The sequence below is a fragment of the Tupaia chinensis genome, unplaced genomic scaffold, assembly GCF_000334495.1.
Source record: "Tupaia chinensis unplaced genomic scaffold, TupChi_1.0 Scaffold143599_1, whole genome shotgun sequence".
NCBI lineage: Eukaryota > Metazoa > Chordata > Mammalia > Scandentia > Tupaiidae > Tupaia > Tupaia belangeri.
In genome coordinates, this window is record NW_006203445.1 from 1,083,839 (window position 1) to 1,103,131 (window position 19,293).

Below are 19,293 nucleotides of genomic sequence, written 5' to 3' on the forward strand. Positions count from 1 at the left end.
CATGGAGAAATCATCCAAAGGGGTTCCACATAATGACAAGAGTCCTAATAGAGGGAAGTACATAGAACAGTGAAAAAGAGGGATTCAAAGAGGCTGCTGGCTCTTGAGAAAGGAAGGAGTCAGTACCAAGGAATTCAGAACTGTATCTCTAGAGCTGAGCAGCCAGGGCATGGGGCTCCTCTAGAACCTGCAGATGGGACTTGGCAAGTTGGCAACTTGGCTTTGGCCAGTGAAACCCATTTTACACTTCTGACCTCCAGAACAATAAGATTGCAAATATGTGTTGTTTTAGTTTACTAAGGATGTGGCAGTTTATTGCAGCAGCGATGGGGAGCTCAGACAGGAACCAAGAAGCAGGCAGGAAGGCAAGGGGATGGAACAGACAGGCAGACAGGGTGGACATTGATCAGGAGGGAGTTAGACGGGCAGTGACACGGGTGGGGCCAGAGCAGGGGACAGGAAGACGGCATGGCCAATGGAAGTCCTCAGAGCCTGCTGTTGTCCCTTTCAGGGTGAGCGGAGCTTCCTAAGACGCAGGTGGATACCATTGCTGGACTTCAACACGATACGTGCTATTGGGTTGGGGACCCTGGAGGGATCCGGCAGCAGCTCAAAGCGGAGTAGGGTCAGGGCCACGGCCACCTTCAGCTCGTTCATGGCAAATTGTTTCCCAATGCAGTTCCTGAGCCAGGAGGGGACAGTGAAGTGAGAAGTGGCCACAGGCCTGGTTCTGAGCTGGGCTTTCAGGGCCCTCCATGTAGCCCTGCCCTCGCCCCTTTTACCTCCACCTCCAGCCCAGCCCTGGTTCATGGTTTCCTTGAACTTCAACAAAGCCACCTGTGTTTCAGGGCTGACCCTGGCCCCACTCAGCAGGCCTGAAATATCTGCTTGACATGCCAGCACTCAATGACAGTCTAACCACCTCAGTCACCTTATATTGGGAGAAACCAGTCCTAGACAGCCATCTTCTGAACAATTTGCTAAAGCCTGTTCTGTGTCCGTTGATTCACCATTTCAAGAATGTGGAGAATTATTGATTAAGGAGACGTTATACCAACTCCTTACACAATATGGTAATCTGCAGTGCACTGGTGACTTCTGCCTCACTTGCGGATTTTCACATCAGCCATCATGTGTCCTCCTCTGGCTCAAAAGCCCATTAAGTATGTTTTATATTTTAAAGACCAGGAACCTTTCAAATGCTATTCATATAGTAAATAGAGGGTTTCTCTCTCAAAGGCAGTGCATTTTCCTGATTTTTATGTTTCTATCAATGCTGCATTAAGTAGACTTGAAGGGCCATTTCAAGACATGCAATTCTACTCCACATGTCACGTTTTGATTTCTGGAAGAGTTGCAAACAATTACATGCGATGCAAACATTTTCAGGCAGTCCAAAGTCGTGCTGAGGTAAGCTGCAAATTTAGAGATGACACAGGTGGTGTAAAATCTTAAAGGGCTGCTCAGACTTCCAATATATGACTGGATTGTCAGGACAGGCAAGGCTTCTGGGAAACAATCACCTGCCAGCTAATCCTTCGTTTCGGGTATCTGAGGATTAGGGAATGGTACGGACAAGTGGTGAGATGCATTGAGGCTGTGTGGGAAGAGAGGAATCAATGTTTTAAGACTCCTGGCCATGGCAAAGGACAAAAACCTCAATTTCGATTTACATAAGAAAATCTAATTCATAAAGTTCTGTCTCTAAAAGGAGGAAAACATCGAGTGCACTGATTGGAAAGAGCCACTGACAGTGAGTGCTGGCTGTCAGTGGATGAATAATGAGTCGAGATCTCCATGGTGCACCCTCAAATCCCATCTGGTTGTGCATAGAAACGTCCACTTGGGCCTTTGTTCTGTAACACTAATAAAGAAATGACTGACAATACAATCTATTAGTATGGAGAAACACACACATTTAGGAAACCTTACAGGTGACAACCCCAGCCCAAATCCTACACACACGATGTCTCACCTGGACCCTGCTGAGAAGGGCAGGAAAGCGTGACTGTGTCGAGTAGAACCTGGTGCAAAGCGGGAAGGGTCGAACACCTATGGAGAGAGCAGCAGCACCAGGACAGGTAGGGGTCAACCTCTGCTCCCATTCCATGAGGGAAAGGACACCCACTGGTGGGAGAAGGCAGAGGAACTGGTCCTGATCTTCCCACACACTCCTCCCGGGCCCTCATACCTCTGGGTTTGGCCACACCTCTGGGTTGTGGTGAAGGGCATAGAAGGACAGTGAGACCGAGATACCTGTGGGACAGAAAGGGCACAGAGAAAATGATCTGATCCAAGGGATGTGGACCTGATATCTCAGCCAGCATGGACTAGACAGAAACTTGGGTCCCAGAAATCACCTCTTAAAAATATGATTTTTTTGCAAGAGAGGTGGGATGACCTCGGGAAGCCCTGAGCTCAGGAATGACAGACTGCTATGGCCTCAGGTTGAGAGTAAGAAAACACTAGATGCTTCCTGCTTGTAATAACTCCAGTGATAACTTAGGTTTTTACATTACTTCCCAAGAGCTGCTGGAGAAACACATGACTGAACCCATTCAGTCCTCAGAACAATTTACCAAGTTAGGCACTTTCGTATCTCCATTTTTCTAATGAAGCATTTGAGGCTCAGAGAGGTGAAGTGACTTCCCCATAATCAAAGAGCTAGGATGTGACTCTGTTGGGATGAGACCTAGTGGTGAGTGAGCCAGTGGGTAGCCTCCATCCATGGCAAGGGCCACAAATCTTGTCATTAACTGCTCTCTGTCATCACCCTGAGGGCTCCTCAAGACTGGACCACATTGGTCCTGTAATAATGCATTCCTGATCACCCTCATTTAACTCCACCTCCTATCCCTGTCAGAATCCCCTCCAGTCCTCCATGTCTCAGGGAATGAGCATTTTAAAGCTAACATCCCAAGGCCATATCCAGAGCTATGGATGCCACTTCACATGTGGAGAGGATTGCAAGGACTCAGACACCATCATATTGACTGTTAGGTACATCATTTTGTATTTTTCGCAGCTGAGGTATCTGCAGATTATACCAAATTTGGAAGATGTGAAAAAGTGTAAAAATTGGCCTGGTGGTTATTACCTGTTAATGATGACATGTATAGTATTCTCAACTGGATTGGTCTGACAAGTATTTCATGATGGGTAAAGTCTTTTTACAAGCAAAATGAGAAATAGTGATTGACTGTTTTAAAAATAATTAGAATAATAATAATGATTGGGAAAAACGTTGAAAAGATATTGAATGATGGGAACCAGCAGTTAGCGTAATGGCTATGTCGCTGGACTCCCACGTAGTCCCCCCTGGGGGGGTGATTTCTCGCTTTCTGTCTCTATGTCTCTCTCTGTCTGTCTGATGCGCGCACACACCCTACAGTGAAAATCTCTCCAAAAAAAAAAAAAGATATTGAATGATGAAGTGGGGATTTTAATGTCTCTGTACTGACTGACATGCATGGCATTCCCTTTTGAAAAAGCAATGTAATACACTGTAAAGTTATATGTAATCCAATGTAATATAAACAAGATTATGATGATAAATAAATAAACAAATAAATAAATAAATAAAAATTGGCCTGGTGGTTAAGGCAGCTAGATCCCACATGGTCAACTATGTGGTCTGTGATCTGATGTCTTGAAAAACATAGTGGTCCTGTGTGCATTTTTGCATTTTGAAAGGAGGAAGAGATGGAGGAGAAGAAATTGAGGTGTGATCATCCCCCAGTAGGGTGTTTTCTTGCTTTCCCTCTCTTTCTCTGTCTCTCTGGTGAGAGCATGTGCACAGAGTGGTCTCTGAGTACTATAATCTTTGACTCAGAAATAGAAGCCAGGAATGCTGGAATCAAAGAAAATCAGTGCCACCAAAATGAAGATAAACATAAAAATAAGACAATAGATTCTAAAGGTCATGGAGTGTTAGCTCCAGAGAATGGTCGAAGTACAGGATTCTTTCTTGTCAAATTACCTATTGGAATGAATCTTGGAGATCATTTAGGCCAACATCCTAAGTGGAAAACCTTGATGTGTAGAAAGGGGAAGAAATACTCAATTTTTGCTGTGGTCCAGCCCTGGGCCGGGGATTTTATACACCTCATCCTAACCACAAAGCACATACCGGTGTTAGAGATGAGAAAAGGCAAGGTCAGAGAGGTTCTGAATGGCTGAAGCACACCTGGAGTTGGCCCTTTGTGTGCCCCCATGAAGTGTGTAGTTTAGTGAGTGTTGGGAAGCTCATACCTTCGGGTAAGGAGCGCCCATCAGGGAAGGTGATTGGTTTGCTGAGGTCTCTGCCAACAACAGGTACTGGAGGGTAGAGTCTCAGGGCCTCCTTGATGCACATGGTGGTGTAGGGCATCTGGTCCAGATGTTCCCTGAAATGAGCCTGTCATGGGATGTGCTGTGCCTAGGCAGGCTGGAAGCTTACCCATAACATAGACAACAGGGCTCCCCGACTTGCTCACCAGGAGATGGAGGTGCCATCCCCCAGGAGACTCTGGATTTCCTCTCGGCACCTCTGTTGATGCTCGTGGTGAGTGGCCAAAGCATAGAGGACCCAGGAGATGCCACTGGCTGTGGTGTCATGACCTTCGAACATGAATGTATCCACTTCAGCACGGAGGTCCTGGTCAGACAAGTTGCTCCCACTTTCAGCCTGCAGGAGCCACAGGGAGAATACAGGGCCCATCTCTCCTGCTTGCTTCTGGGCACAGCCTCAAGCCTGTCCTCCACACACTCACTTGGGCCAGAAGGAGGATGTCCAGGAAGTCCAAATGCCTCCTCCCTCTGACCTTCTCCAGCTCTCCAGCCTCCTGCAGGTGAACCTTCCTCAGCTGGATCACTCTGTCTGTGGCAGAACAGTGGTTTTCAGGTAGACCTGAGTGTAACAGTACCTCCCAGTAGCCCCATCTGTCCTACCTGCCCCAATCTGGGTGCCAGGTAGAGCTCAGGGTGCATGTGGGAATGAGTGCATGGATCATGGTGGAGGGCTCTGGCACCATGAAGAGGCTGGCATCAACTCAGGAGCACAGTCCATGGAGCCTCTGCCTCAATGCTGGTGGGTTGATGTCACAGACAATAACATCAGGGAGTTGACGCGTGTAACCCCTGTACTATACCTGATGCAGCAGCATTGGAGATCCCTCCCCTGCACCAAAGAAGTCCTTTAGCCTGAACTTGGTTAGGACTTTCAGGAATTCCAGGGGACCTGGCTCTGCATGAAGGGACAGGCCAAATCCTTGGGGCTATACTCAGTAAGAGAGGGGACAGGAGTCAATGACAGGACCTGTGTGCTCATGGACAATCTGGCAGTTTTGGATAGCACGGCGGCCAGCAGGGGTCAGCCTGTAGATGATGTCATTCTGGTAAAAGACATTCCTCACACGAGAAAATATTTGGTTTCCCATATCTCTGATGGCCTGGATGTAGGACTGGGAATGCCTGTAAGGAGAAGATGAAGAAGGGACCAATACGGAGGTGGTATCAGAGACTCATAGGCAGAGTGGGACTCTGGGTGGAAATTCATTCAAACAGTGGGGACAGGCTATACCGAGGCAGCTGTCACTTCTGTCCTACATTCCTTGTGACTCCCCATCCTTTATGTGATAGCATGAATAGCCAGGCTACTCTCATGTAGGGATCAGGTCTCCATGAATGCAGCTGGGTCTGCTCTGGTCTGGATTCAAAACTTGCTCAGGGTGGGGTGAAATGTTGGTTTATGTGGAGGTGAGCATGTGAACTGCCTCTCGCTCTCATGTGCGTCCACAGTAGGTTGTAAGAACAAGAAGCCGCAATGAAAGTATGATCACTGACCTGTCCATCTGGCCTCTGCCCTGATAACTGAAGGCACACTTCATCATGGTGTCCAAGGTCATCATGGACATGTGTCCTAAGATCTCCAGAGGAGTGTCCTGGTCAGTGAGGTTCTCCCATTTGTCCTTGTGGGGCAAAGGAACAATGACTTTCTCAATTTCCCCAAGAGTTCTGAGGTAAGAGGGCTGGGCTTCTCTCCCTGTCTGAATGTATTCTGGTATGATTTCCTTAATTTATGAAGCACTCAAGGCTCTAAAGTATGTGTTTATGTATTGGTGCCTATTTTCTCTCAACATTTTTAAAATAAAATCAAACCTGTTTTCTCATAATATTTTGAGTTGGCTTTCAAGTTTAGAAACAAGTTATGATGATTGATACCTTTTGGTAGACCAGAAAACACTGTTTTTCAGATACAAAGAGAAGAGCCATTGTCTGAAATCCTGATGGCTAAGTTACACATGAGGGACAGGTGAACTTTAAGGAGCAAATATGTCTGGGAAACAGAAGTTTATGGGACCAGTGTGAGAGGGTCACTAGAGGAGGCAAATCAGGGATATTACTCCTCTGTTATTTATCAGACTTTAGTGGAGCTAGTTGAGTGAGCGATCAGAGTCCTCATGGACAGCAATTGTGTGGCAGGACCTGCACTGAGCATACAGACCTAGAGTCCATTTCACTCCCTGGAGTGCCTCAAATCCATGCAGATCCTGGCTGAGTAACATCCTGGGGATTCCCCTCACTTGTGAACTGCCACTGCCCAGGGCATGCAGGGGAAGCTTGTCCCCTATAACGGATTCTCTTGACTAGCAGAGCCATTGGCGCTTCTTCCTGAAAGCTTCCTGGGACAGGGTCTCATTGAACCATTACCAATGTGATATCACATGTATGGGATGACACCTGTGAATAGAAACTTTGCCTGCTCTTCATATTCTATGTCTTGAAAGCCCAAGTATATGTCCACATTTGACAGTTTGTATATGTCTGCAGACTTAATTGTGTCTGTCAGGCATGCCTGTTTGTGTGTCTAGACATGTATGTTTGTGCCAGTAGTGTGTGTGGATCTTTGTCTCGAAGTGCCGTGAGCACACTGTTGGGGAATGTGGGTGATAGAAGGTGGATGTGTATGTTAGCAAAATAGATGATGGACAAGAATGTTGAGCCCTTGACAACGGACCTCTGGTTTTCAGAGGTGTGCTGTTCATAACTGGGTCTGGGAGTGGCAGTCCATGCAGTATCTGATGGCTGTTCTGGGAACACAGGTGTATTGGTGGAATCAGAGAGTGTGTGCTGTGTGTGGGTGTGTGGAGTTGAGAGAGACACAGACTTACCAGCATCACTTGAACGGAGTCTGCCATGAACCTCACGTAGGGCTTGAGGATGTCAAAGTGGAAGGCTGGGGTCAGCATCCGGCGGTGTTGGAGCCACTTCTGCCCTTCCAACAGGAGTAAACCATGCCCTGGGCCAGAGATGGCTCTGTGTGTGTGTGTGTATGTGTGTGTGTGTGTGTGTGTGTGTGTGTGTGTGTGTGGTGGGGAGGCGTGGGGGGAGATGGAATCAGACAGATTATGGGACAATATGGGAGAAAGTGGGGGAGCTTTCACCCTGATTCTCAGGAGTGAAAACTCAGCTAAATGCAGAATATCTAGGAGAAAGATAAGGAAGTCACAGCATATCACAGGAATGTGAATTTTCTTTTTCTTTTCTTTTTTTTTTTTTTCAGGGAAGTTTTTGCAACAGGGTGCATGTGCTCGCCAGAAAGACAGAGCGACATCCCCAGGGGGATGGCCATGCTGCAATCCCTTGGGCACAAACGCACATGCGCCCAGTGTGAATTTTAAGCCACCGGGTCCGGGACTCGAACCGCGGTTGACTACATGGGAGTCCAGTGACATAGCCGTTATGCTAACTGCTGGTCCTGGAATGTGAATTTTCTGTTGGGCCTGCATATCTAAGTGATTATGATGGCTGTGAGATAAGGGTTGAAAAGAGTAAGGGGCAGGTCAAGGACAGACCTGTATTTATCTGGCTGAATTATTTGGAGAGATCTGAGAAAAGATGTGGAAAGGAGCTGAGCTCAGGGAGCTCACCCACCTGTAAGGAGGGATGTGGTTTGTTTAGAAGAGGAGAAATGAGGCGGGATTTAGAAATGGGATTGTGACAGTGGTGGCCTGTCACCTGTTGTTCTCAGGGAGCTGAAGAGATAGCTGTTGGGAAACCCTATTGGTGTGCAAACTGCTATCCTGGTTAGATATACATACCAATCCATGGTTTCAGGAATCTGTGGATATTATCAACCTTTGGGTCTGGGAGATAAGAAAGTATATTAGTGAAAAACTGAGCAACCGAATAAGGCAGCTCTTCTGAGCTATGGTTCAGACCATTTATTGACGTCCATTCTTGAGGTCTGTTAGTTGACAGATTGTCCTGAGTCAAATCTCACTTTCATCCCATTTTATCTTCTCCCCTTATCCTGAAGTTCAGTGTACACTCAGGAAGGCAGACTCAGTGTATCAACAAGAGAGCACCCATAGAACTGAGATGGGCAGTTGGTGAGTAACATAGGCTGTGTCCTCTATGCCAAAGGAGACAGAGCCTTTGGATATTCTACAGATGGCTGTGGTATTGTCACACCATGATCCAGGGCAGGCAACAATTAGAGATTCCATATTAGAGTCAGTGTGGATATGAAATTTGTCTTTTAGATTTGAGGAAATTTACATAAGAGGTAACCTCATTTTTTTTTTTTTTGTAAATTAAAAGCAGAGTGAGCAAAATAGAAAATAGTATTTGGCTCCATACCTATCTTCTTAAACACTTGGTATTTAGAAAATATAGTTGGCCTTAGGCTGGATTTGTGCTTAATGGATGGTTGGCAGAGGGGTAAATACTGATGTTTGACCTGCCACTTTCTCCTTCAATTCCATGGCTCAGGACTTGTTCTCAAGAGAGAAGAGGTGTTCCAGATGGGATGAAGGTCTCACTCTCACCTGATCTCCCCAGAATCACCTTCATGTAGTCTGGGTCATAGACTTGGAAAAGGACCTTGCTCCCCCATAGCCAACGAGGACAGGCACTTGGGAATTTCTCTGCCCATTTCAGAATCTCTTGCAGCTCCTGGTCCTTTTGCAACTGTCAGAGAAGGAATGACAATCGAGAAATACTTTCTTTTAAAAAATAATTCATTCCATGAGAGACAAAGAGAGAGTGAGCAAGACCATATCCCCAATAGGCCTTGGGCATTGTGATCAACTCACAGTTTCAGCCAGCCTTGGTCTTGGGCATATATTTTCCTGGCAGAGTCAGAAAGTTCTGGATAGGAAGCAGCAACCTTGCCATATGGCATTGCTTCCCAGAGGCTATTTTCCCCTCTGTGCCACTGTCTGGCCTCCAGTAGATACTTTATTTATATGTTCAGCACTTACAGACAGAGTTTAAGGGTAGAATGCCCCCAGAGAGGGTAATTCTGATCTATTAGGAGAGATGAGATGTTCTGAACTGTTTGTGATGACCTGGTCTGAGATCCAATCTCTTGTTGTCTCCTCCAGACTTTGACTAAGATCAGATCGTTTCTATCTTTTGACCATCTCTTTACCCCATTTGGAAGTGCCTTTAGAACCTTAATATGATAAGTGCTGTGTAAATGTTCAGGAATTGACTCCATGGTGAACACAAATTTCCACAGATGAACATTAAGGATATGAAACAATTGTGTTCCCCCTAATATTACATGTAGATGCTCTAAACTTTAATCCTTAGAGTACGATCTTATTTGGAGATTGATTCTTTCCAGAGGTAATAGAGTTGAAGTAAGGTTTTTGTGGCAGGCCCTAATCCAACAGGATTGGTATCTTCGCAAAAATGGAATAATTGGACAAAGTGTCATACCCTGTGAAGAGACAGAGAAGAAGGTCATCTATAAGCCAAGAGAGAGGACTGGAACTGATGCTTCTCTCTGAACCCACAGAAGAAGCCAACTTTGCCAATATCTGAATTAGAGACTTTCAGTCTCTAGATCTGTGAGACAATAAGTTTCTGTTGTATCAGCCACATAATCTGGTTCTTGTCATGGCAACACAAGTAAAACCGTGGTTAAGTAATGGTGAAAGCAAACGTATGGTTAGGGAGGGATTATTCCTTTATCCTGTTGCATAGAAGAACGAGGAAATGAACATGAATTAATATGGCCAAGTGAGCTGCACAAAAACTCAACCCTACTGACCCCAATGTGTTCTTTCCCTGCATCCCGTAGCTTCTCGATGTGCCTCCATTATCATGTTTCAACTCAATGTGTTCTAATTGCTAGGCACCATTTACCCAGAGTCATCTTTAGTATCTGTCAGTTCTTAAAGCCCCAAATGGAGCATGGCTCATAGGAATCACAGCTTATCTTTAAGGAATGAATAAATGCATGAAGGAATGGATTGGTACATGAAGGAGAGGGAATGAGTGAGTGCTTATTAAAATTCTCATGGTAAGAAGCAGAAATCATCATGAACTAACCTAAGAAAAAGGAAAAGGGAAAACAAGAAGTCTAGTGGTTTAAGGGTATCTCATGTAGCTCAAGGACAGGTAGAAGCCAGTCCCAGTACCAGGGACTGAAAAGCTGTCTGGATTCTGAGTCTCTTCATTTCTTCCATAAACACATTCACTTATATAACAGCTATCTTTTGTGTCCCTGTATTTAGCAGGAACTTTCTATAAGGTAGAATAGCCATGACTAAGCAGGATAAACCCTGAACTTGTATCTTAGGTTCATGTGGTAGATAAAGGCAGCTCTAACCTCTGTATTGACTGACTACCCTTCTACAACTTGTTGAGTCACAGTGGCACTACTGAATTGTATTCAGAGATTCTGGTTGCCCCAACATTGCCAAGGTGTCCACCTGCTTCAATTTACAATGGCTAGGCTAAATAGGGACTTCCCAGCCCTGTTCATTTGGATAAGGAAGATATCCCAGAATAGGTGCGATGAACAGACATACCAAACTATTCTATGACAGTGAATGAATGCATGCGTGAAAGTGTAAATGCCTGGATAAACTCATTCACTGTGTGATTCCTATTTACTGAGCACTTACTTTGTTTAGTTTTCCCCTTAGCCAGCTCGGCAAGAGTTGGGAAATGTGTTTCTGCACTGCAGCATGCTTTCTTTTGTGTTTTGTTTTGTTTTAGTTTTTTTCCATAGTGCACGAGTGCTTGCAGAAGACAGAGAGACAATGAGAGGGAAAGTGAAAAATAACCCCCAGGTGGTTGGACATACCCCAATGCCCTCTCATCTATTCTGCTCTTTGGATTTGGAGCCTACATGCACATACCCAGATTGAATTTTAAGCTACCAAATCTAGGACTCCAACTTCAGTCAGCCATGTGGGTGCCCAGCACGTTAAGAATCATGCCACCAATTGGTTCCAGTTTTTTCTTTTTTCATTTTGTGTGTGTGTGTGTGTGTGCATGTGTGTGTGTTTCTTTTTTAGAGGTTTTTGCCTTAGGGCATGTGTGCTCACTGGAGAGAGACAGAGATACAGAGACAGTAAAAGGAAAGGTGAGAAATCACCCCTCAGGGGGAATGGCCACACCACAACCCATTCTCCTCCATTCTCTTCCTGGGATTTTGGGAACACAAGCACATGCACCCAGCATGAGTTTTAAGCCACTGAGTCAGGGACTCGAACCACACTCGACTATGTGGGAGTCCGGCGTAGTAACTGCTACACACCTGCTGTTCCCTTTGTGTTTTTCTTTTTAGTTGCTAGTATGTGTACTTGACAGGAAGATAGAGACAGAGAAAGAGAGAGAAGGGGAGAACAGTTTTTCCGATGGGGCATGGTCACACTGAAATTCCTTCTTTACCATTTCGTAATTTTATCAGAATTTCTGGCAGACACACACACATGAGCATGGCATGCCTTTTAAGTCTCCAGTGATAGGATTTGAATCATGGTTGATCATGAAAGATCCAGCTCCCTTAACCATTAGGCTATGGGGCCAACCTTAGTATGTTTTCTCTCTGACTTTGAAGTGCTCACAGAAGTCAGCTCTCTGCAAATCCTGCTTCTGGGCATGATCATCAGTGTTCTTTAGGAACCCTATGGGGCTAACCCATGTCCTGCCTACCCGTTCCCCACTCTAGGTGCTCAGGTGCCCCCTAGCCTATTAGATCCTCAGTAAACCTGCTGGGGTTGCCACCTGTTCCTGAGCAGGTCTGGCCAGAGACACCTGAATCATTGTGGAGAAGATGGTCCCCATGGTGGCAGTGCTGGTAACTTTGTAAGCAAATATCCAGTGCCCACCTGGCCTCCTGTGCCCTGGCCACACCATGTAGACCGTGCTCCAAGAAGCCATTCTCACCTGGAAGCCCCTGGGAATGGCAGCCAAAAAAGAATTTCCACAATTAGAGGTGTGTGAGTGTGTGTGTGTGTGTGTGTGCATGCATGCGTGCGTGCGTGTGTATGTGTGTGTGTGTGCTGGGGGTAGGTGGACAGTTAATAATGACACCTGCACTGGCAATCATGAGGCATGGTGGGCTCAGTCAGATTAGTAGGTATGCCCGAGACAGGAGGAAGGACAAGGGGACACATGGAGCAGTTTGGGTTATTTCAAAACCAAGATTCTGGGTTCTGCATTTCACAGTCCCTATCAGATTACACTCTGTACGGTGAGGAATATTTGTTACACCTACAAAGTGCTTATTCTTCATAGGCATTAACACTACTATATCCTAAGTTTATTCACAAATCTTCTATGAGCAAGAAGATAGAAAAGGGAAGGAGGATGAGAGAGAGGAAACTACAACAGGGCTTTACACAGCAGTTCAGCCCAGCCCTGAATCAACTCCAGACTGTTGGCTAGTACAGGTTTGGCAGCCTCAGGGAGGTCTCCAGATTTGAACCCTGTAACTTCCCACGTGGGATTATCTTACAGAGGGTTGTATTTCACTGCTGTACTACCCTCAAGCCTGGCATGCACTTTATTTTTAATTCATACGAATGACAGGGAGTGCAACTGTGCTCTTTGCTCTGTGCTGGAACCACCCTAAGCTTATCATACCCCACTGGAATATTGTGATTATTATTATTATCAGTTCCTCTGACAGATGAGGATACAGAGGCATGTGGTAGGTATTTAAAGTATGTGGCAGAGCTGAGCTATAAATCTAGGGAACTTGGCAAAAGAAAACATACTCTTCATTGCCCAAGTTGATACTTGTCATAGGGCATGAAAGATGAACTTTGTCTAATACAGGTGACGTTCTCATTCTTGACTTAGTTAAACCCAGAAGCAGTCAATAAATTAAAACATCAGATGCTATTATAAAAGCTAGCAACATTTGGCTACAGTCCATATTGAGTAAGTGGAAGTTGAGATGTATCAGCACTGAGAATCATATTACTTACATACTGCCAATTATCTACTTAGTGAATCTGCAGTGTCATTTAAAAGCCATCTATGTAATGGGAAAATCCCTGGGGGATCTTTTAGTGGTTCCTTAGGTAAAAATACAGGCTCAGAAAGGTGACCACAGTATCAAACCAAAGATCGCAATAGGTAATCAGAGAGTCATTAGCACCACAATTTGCATGAACAAACTGGTATGGCATTGCCTCCCTGTAGCTGGTACTAGGATCCCTGCTTCAGCTGGGCTCTGTGGAATGGGTGGGCCTCCTTCGTTGAGATAATACAGTCTCAGCCCACTGCAACTCCTCCTCTGCAGATGCTGTTGAAAATGTAAACCTTGGTGGTCTAACAGCCCCAGAACTGCCTGTTCCTCAAACCAATACTAGAAGTGCAGGAGGGAGGCCCTGTCTGTCCCCCAGTCCTTGAGCTGCTGTTTTCTCTCCTTTCTCTTTCCACACACCTGAGCTTAGAGAACATCTGTGCACGACTTTGTGCTGGAAAGTGGGAACAGGGAGGGGATATATTCTTGGCTCCCATGGGCTCTGAGTCTAGGGTATGCAAGAGGAGGACTGGCACTAAATGGACCCTGTTTAGAGGGATAACTCAACTTTGGCACCCTTAGCATTGAGGACATTGACAGACTAACCCCCTCAGGTGCCCATGAATGTCAGGTTTCAGCACTGAACTCACTCCTTCTGGGAATTCTGTCATCTCATGGAAACTGAGCCATTTGGTTTCCTACACCTGACATCACCCATCCACCAGAGCAGAGTAATTTCCTTTCTGTGGCTTGACAGCTTCTTAAATTCCCGTCTATGGTCTCCGGCCCCTGTGAGAATCACATGGCATGGAAGGGTTGATGTCTGTGTTCTCAGACAAGATATGGGCATACCGAGGATGAAACTGAGTGACTGGGACAGAGGAGCATGTAGAAGCCTCGATCTTTGAGAATAACTGAGGCGGCTGGGAGTTATCAGCCTAGATACAAAGGAACCCAGGAAAAAACAAGCCCTTTCAACATAGCATCGGCTCAGGTTGAGGAAGGAGTGTGTGACAGAGCTGAGTAACTGCAGGATAAGCCTCTGGTAATGCAGTGGGCCCTGTTTCACTGGGACTAATCCAGACCTGGGAGGTAACTGGATTTGCCTCAGGGACCATGTCCTGGTCACACAGAAGGCTTTGTCCTGTGAATGTGCATCTGAATGTGCTGGCCCCTTGGATCTCCCAATGTTCTACCTACCTCATAGTTGTGCCCGAAGAGCCAGTGAGAAGGAGGGGATGGGAACTGCTGGAGGGCTCTGAGCAGCCACTGCCTGTGCAGGTAGAGCTGGGCTGCCTTAAGCAGCAGCAGCAGCAGGCCCAGCAGGGAGACCCCTTGGAGGAACCTGTCCAGGCTGCCTGGGAAGCTGCTGAGGCTCCGCAGAGAGACGCTCATGGTGCAGTGAAGGGCTGAGGACCACTGACTGCCCCTGGCTGTCACTGACTGCCCCTGATACCTGCCCAGTGCTGGGGTTTGCTCCACCCACTTAAGGGGAGGGGAGGGAGAGCAAATGTGGAGATCAGTGTTCAGGGGTGGTTAACTGGAGGTCCTCCTTGGGAAACTGGAGAGGAAATCATTTTCAGTGGACAGTGGTGATGGCTTGTACGGGCCAACATTCTACTTTCCTTATAATTCACAGATATTTCGTGAACACCTACTATGTGTCAGGCAGTGTGCAAGGTGGCCTCACACAGCTGCAGGGAGAGAAGACATGATCACCAACAACAAGGGATTCATGGCCTAGTTGACCAAATGCTCAATCGGACTGGCTGATTTTATTTTTACCCAAGAAACAGCACTGAGAGATACAGTGATGTGTTTGGAGACAGATAGCCATCGAGAAATTGAGGAGTAATTAGTCCCTGTGGGACCCCCACAATGCCTTCACAGCTGCCTCTCAAAATGTTCTGGGGCTGATTCCATCCTCTGCTCCGTTACAACCTAGGTGCCCGTACTGGTGTATTGAGCCCTGGACTTGGACTTGGACTCAGGAGGCTCAAGCCTCAGGCTCACTGCACAGGAAGCCAGCAGCTCATGCCCTCTGAGCCTCAGCTTCTTCTTGTATTAGGTGGGATAATAATTCCTCTCCTCAGTACCTCACAGGACTCTTACTCTTTCACTTATTTAGGCAATTTTTTTTGAGAGATTTTCACTGTAGGGCGCGTGCGCTCGCCAGACAGACAGAGAGAGACATAGAGACAGAAAGCGAGAAATCACCCCCCCAGGGGGGATGGTCACGCTGCAATCCCTTCTCCTCCATTCTCCTCTCGGGATCTTGGGCACGCACGCACACGCGCCCGGCGTGAGTTTTAAGCCGCCGGGTCCGGGACATGAACCACGGTCGACTACGTGGGAGTCCAGCGACATAGCATTATGCTAACTGCTAGTTCCCTAGGCAATATTTTTTTGAGCTCACCGACTAATGGGTAAAAATAGAAAGTAAATCAATAAATTAAATACGATAAGGCTTTCCTGAAAAACTTAAATGCCCGCGCTGGGAAGAAAACACTTAAAAAGAAAGAAACCAGTGAAAGATGAGAAAGAAGAAGAATCATTGGTCTTACAAGAGTCCACCAGGTAGAGCGTGGGAGGTAGTGGAAGGGACACCAGCAAAGTCTTGAGATCACACGTGAAGGAACAAGGGAAAGGTCCATGTTCATTGTCAAGTCCCTGCCCTCACTTTTCATGATTATCTCCCATCAGATCAAATCCCAGGCCCAAACATAGATGTTTCAGAGTCTCTCAACAGCTGCCCATCCAGAGTAGGAGTGTCCTCCGGTCCTGCTCCCTCGTCCCACTCATGTCTCACTCCCAACACCCTCCTCTGCCTGACCTGCTGACCAGTCAGTCATTACAAAATCCATAGGTCCAGAGTTCCATTCTTTCCCCCTAAATCTTGGATCTTGTTCAAGCTACAGGCAGGGGGTGGGGTAGGGGGTGGGTGCGAGGTTGGTGGGGGACATGCAATCACTCTCACCCCACCCTCCTCAACTTTGCTCTAGTTTGTGGTTAATCTTCACCCCACATCCACCACTATGGACTTTTACCCTCTGACTCTTTCCTACCTATGCCCAGCACCTACTTTTTACCCCCAATGTGAGGGGGAGTGTTGGGGACAGCTGCACAGAAAGCCTGGCTTTGACTTCCAAATGTGATTCTTTTCTTCCTGAGTCCTTAGTTTCTTCTTTGTGTTTGAGGTCCTAATGTGGTAACTACTACCTTTAGTGAGCACTTACTATGTTCTAGGTACTTAGCAAGTAACTTTCCAAGCTTTTTATCACAATAATCTAAAAACACATTTTTAAAAAAGATCTCATAGTGTAGGTGGGAAAGAAAGGAGCTAAGAGGTGAGTGGTGTGTCCATGATTTCCCAGTTGGTAAGGGGCAGAGCCAGATTCTGACAGCCACTCTGAATCCAGAGCCGTTGCAGTTACCCATTCACATTATGATAGAGTAACTCCAGTCCAAATGGCAGCCCCTAAGCTTTCCAGGGACATTTCTTTTTTTTTTAATTTTAGTATTTTTTAAATTTAAATCTATTTTATTCTTTTTTGCAATTTTATTTATTATCATAATCTTGTTTATATTACATTGAGTCATATATATCTTTACAGTGTATTACTTTTCTTTTTCTATAAGGAATACCATGCATATCATATTGATATATTGAAGGAGCCTCCGTATTTTTCTCCACAGTGGCTGAACCAGTTCACATTTCCACCAACAGTGTAGGAGAGTTCCCCTTTCACCACATCCTCACCAGCACTTACCACTTTATTTTTCATTTTCGCCATTCTGACAGGGGTTAGGTGGTATCTTATTGTAGTTTTAATCTGCATCTCTCATACGATGAGGGATATTGAGCATTTCCTCATATGCTTTTTGGCTGTTCATATGTCTTCCTTAGAGAGATTCTTGTCTGACTAATTTTCCCATCATTTTTTTTTTCAAGTAAGCCGCTTGAGTTCCCTGTGTATTCTGGTTATCACTCCCTTGTCTGGGGCATATTTTACAAAAATATTCTCCCATTCTGAAGATTGTTGGTTCATACTTGTTACTGTGTCCTTTGCTGTGCAGAAACTTCTTAGTCCAATATAGTCCCTCTTGTCTATTTTAGGGATTATTTTCTGTGCTTTGGGAATCTTATTTAAGAAGTCTTTGCCTATCCCAGCATCTCCCAGAGTTTCCCCAGTATTTTCCACCAATAGTTTTATAGTTTGAGGCCTTAGGTTCAGATCTTTGATCCATTTTGAGTTGATTTTTGTTAATGGTGAAAGATGAGGATTCAGTTTCATCTTTCTGCAGGTGGATACCCAGTTTTTCCAGCACCATTTACCAAAGAGGTTTTCCATTTCCCAGTGGATTCACTTGTATACTTTGTCAAAAATCAGTTGTTTGTAAGCTTTAGGGTTTATTTCTGGGGTCTCTATTTTATTCCATTGGTCCACCTGTCTGTTTTTGTGCCAATACCATGCTGTTTTGATTATCACAGCTTTATAGTAGATCTTGGGGTCAGGGAGTGATATGACACCCACTCCACTCTTGTGCAGGATTGTTTTGGCAATATGAGGTCTTTTATGATTCCAAACAAATTCTTTCTTTTTTTTTTTTTTTGGGGAGGTTTTTTTTTTCACTAAAGGGAAAGGGCCCTCGCCAGGCCAGACAGAGATCACTCTCACCCCACCCTCCTCAACTTTGCTCTAGTTTGTGGTTAATCTTCACCCCACATCCACCACTATGGACTTTTACCCTCTGACTCTTTCCTACCTATGCCCAGCACCTACTTTTTACCCCCAATGTGAGGGGGAGTGTTGGGGACAGCTGCACAGAAAGCCTGGCTTTGACTTCCAAATGTGATTCTTTTCTTCCTGAGTCCTTAGTTTCTTCTTTGTGTTTGAGGTCCTAATGTGGTAACTACTACCTTTAGTGAGCACTTACTATGTTCTAGGTACTTAGCAAGTAACTTTCCAAGCTTTTTATCACAATAATCTAAAAACACATTTTTAAAAAAGATCTCATAGTGTAGGTGGGAAAGAAAGGAGCTAAGAGGTGAGTGGTGTGTCCATGATTTCCCAGTTGGTAAGGGGCAGAGCCAGATTCTGACAGCCACTCTGAATCCAGAGCCATTGCAGTTACCCATTCACATTATGATAGAGTAACTCCAGTCCAAATGGCAGCCCCTAAGCTTTCCAGGGACATTTCTTTTTTTTTTTTTAAATTTTAGTATTTTTAAAATTTAAATCTATTTTATTCTTTTTTGCAATTTTATTTATTATCATAATCTTGTTTATATTACATTGAGTCATATATATCTTTACAGTGTATTACTTTTCTTTTTCTATAAGGAATACCATGCATATCATATTGATATATTGAAGGAGCCTCCGTATTTTTCTCCACAGTGGCTGAACCAGTTCACATTTCCACCAACAGTGTAGGAGAGTTCCCCTTTCACCACATCCTCACCAGCACTTACCACTTTATTTTTCATTTTCGCCATTCTGACAGGGGTTAGGTGGTATCTTATTGTAGTTTTAATCTGCATCTCTCATACGATGAGGGATATTGAGCATTTCCTCATATGCTTTTTGGCTGTTCATATGTCTTCCTTAGAGAGATTCTTGTCTGACTAATTTTCCCATCATTTTTTTTTTCAAGTAAGCCGCTTGAGTTCCCTGTGTATTCTGGTTATCACTCCCTTGTCTGGGGCATATTTTACAAAAATATTCTCCCATTCTGAAGATTGTTGGTTCATACTTGTTACTGTGTCCTTTGCTGTGCAGAAACTTCTTAGTCCAATATAGTCCCTCTTGTCTATTTTAGGGATTATTTTCTGTGCTTTGGGAATCTTATTTAAGAAGTCTTTGCCTATCCCAGCATCTCCCAGAGTTTCCCCAGTATTTTCCACCAATAGTTTTATAGTTTGAGGCCTTAGGTTCAGATCTTTGATCCATTTTGAGTTGATTTTTGTTAATGGTGAAAGATGAGGATTCAGTTTCATCTTTCTGCAGGTGGATACCCAGTTTTTCCAGCAC

General features: G+C 45.2%; 1 protein-coding gene across 3 annotated transcripts; it reads right to left on the reverse strand.

Moving 5' to 3' along the window:
* Positions 1–442: 442 nt before the first annotated feature.
* LOC102497099 (cytochrome P450 4A11) lies at positions 443–14,684 on the reverse strand. 3 transcript variants are annotated; one of them, XM_014582440.2, is made up of 12 exons: positions 14,459–14,684; positions 8,811–8,952; positions 8,082–8,126; positions 7,152–7,279; positions 5,824–5,948; positions 5,297–5,451; positions 4,752–4,858; positions 4,476–4,636; positions 4,252–4,385; positions 2,192–2,256; positions 1,976–2,052; positions 443–682 (listed from the first exon to the last, which is right to left on the reverse strand). In XM_014582440.2, exons 1-12 carry the CDS (start codon positions 14,651–14,653, stop codon positions 508–510), a joined length of 1,509 nt encoding a protein of 502 aa, XP_014437926.1. In that variant the 5' UTR covers positions 14,654–14,684; the 3' UTR covers positions 443–507. The 3 variants fall into 3 exon arrangements, with proteins under 3 accessions (XP_014437926.1, XP_027622396.1, XP_006164318.1); XM_027766595.1 differs by having other exon boundaries at positions 2,210–2,256; positions 4,476–4,666; XM_006164256.3 differs by having other exon boundaries at positions 4,476–4,666.
* Between the last annotated feature and the right edge of the window lie 4,609 nt (positions 14,685–19,293).

What these genes read in the sequence shown, in the direction of transcription:
- LOC102497099 (XM_006164256.3), bottom strand. Translation starts at nt 14,653, where the DNA reads ATGAGCGTCTCTCTGCGGAGCCTCAGCAGCTTCCCAGGCAGCCTGGAC. An exon ending in GGTGATTCTGGGGAGATCAG is followed by an intron (nt 8,127 to 8,810) that starts GTGAGAGTGAGA and finishes CTTATCTCCCAG; the next exon opens with ACCCAAAGGTTGATAATATC. An exon ending in TGGGCGCTCCTTACCCGAAG is followed by an intron (nt 2,257 to 4,251) that starts GTATGAGCTTCC and finishes TCTGTCCCACAG; the next exon opens with GTATCTCGGTCTCACTGTCC.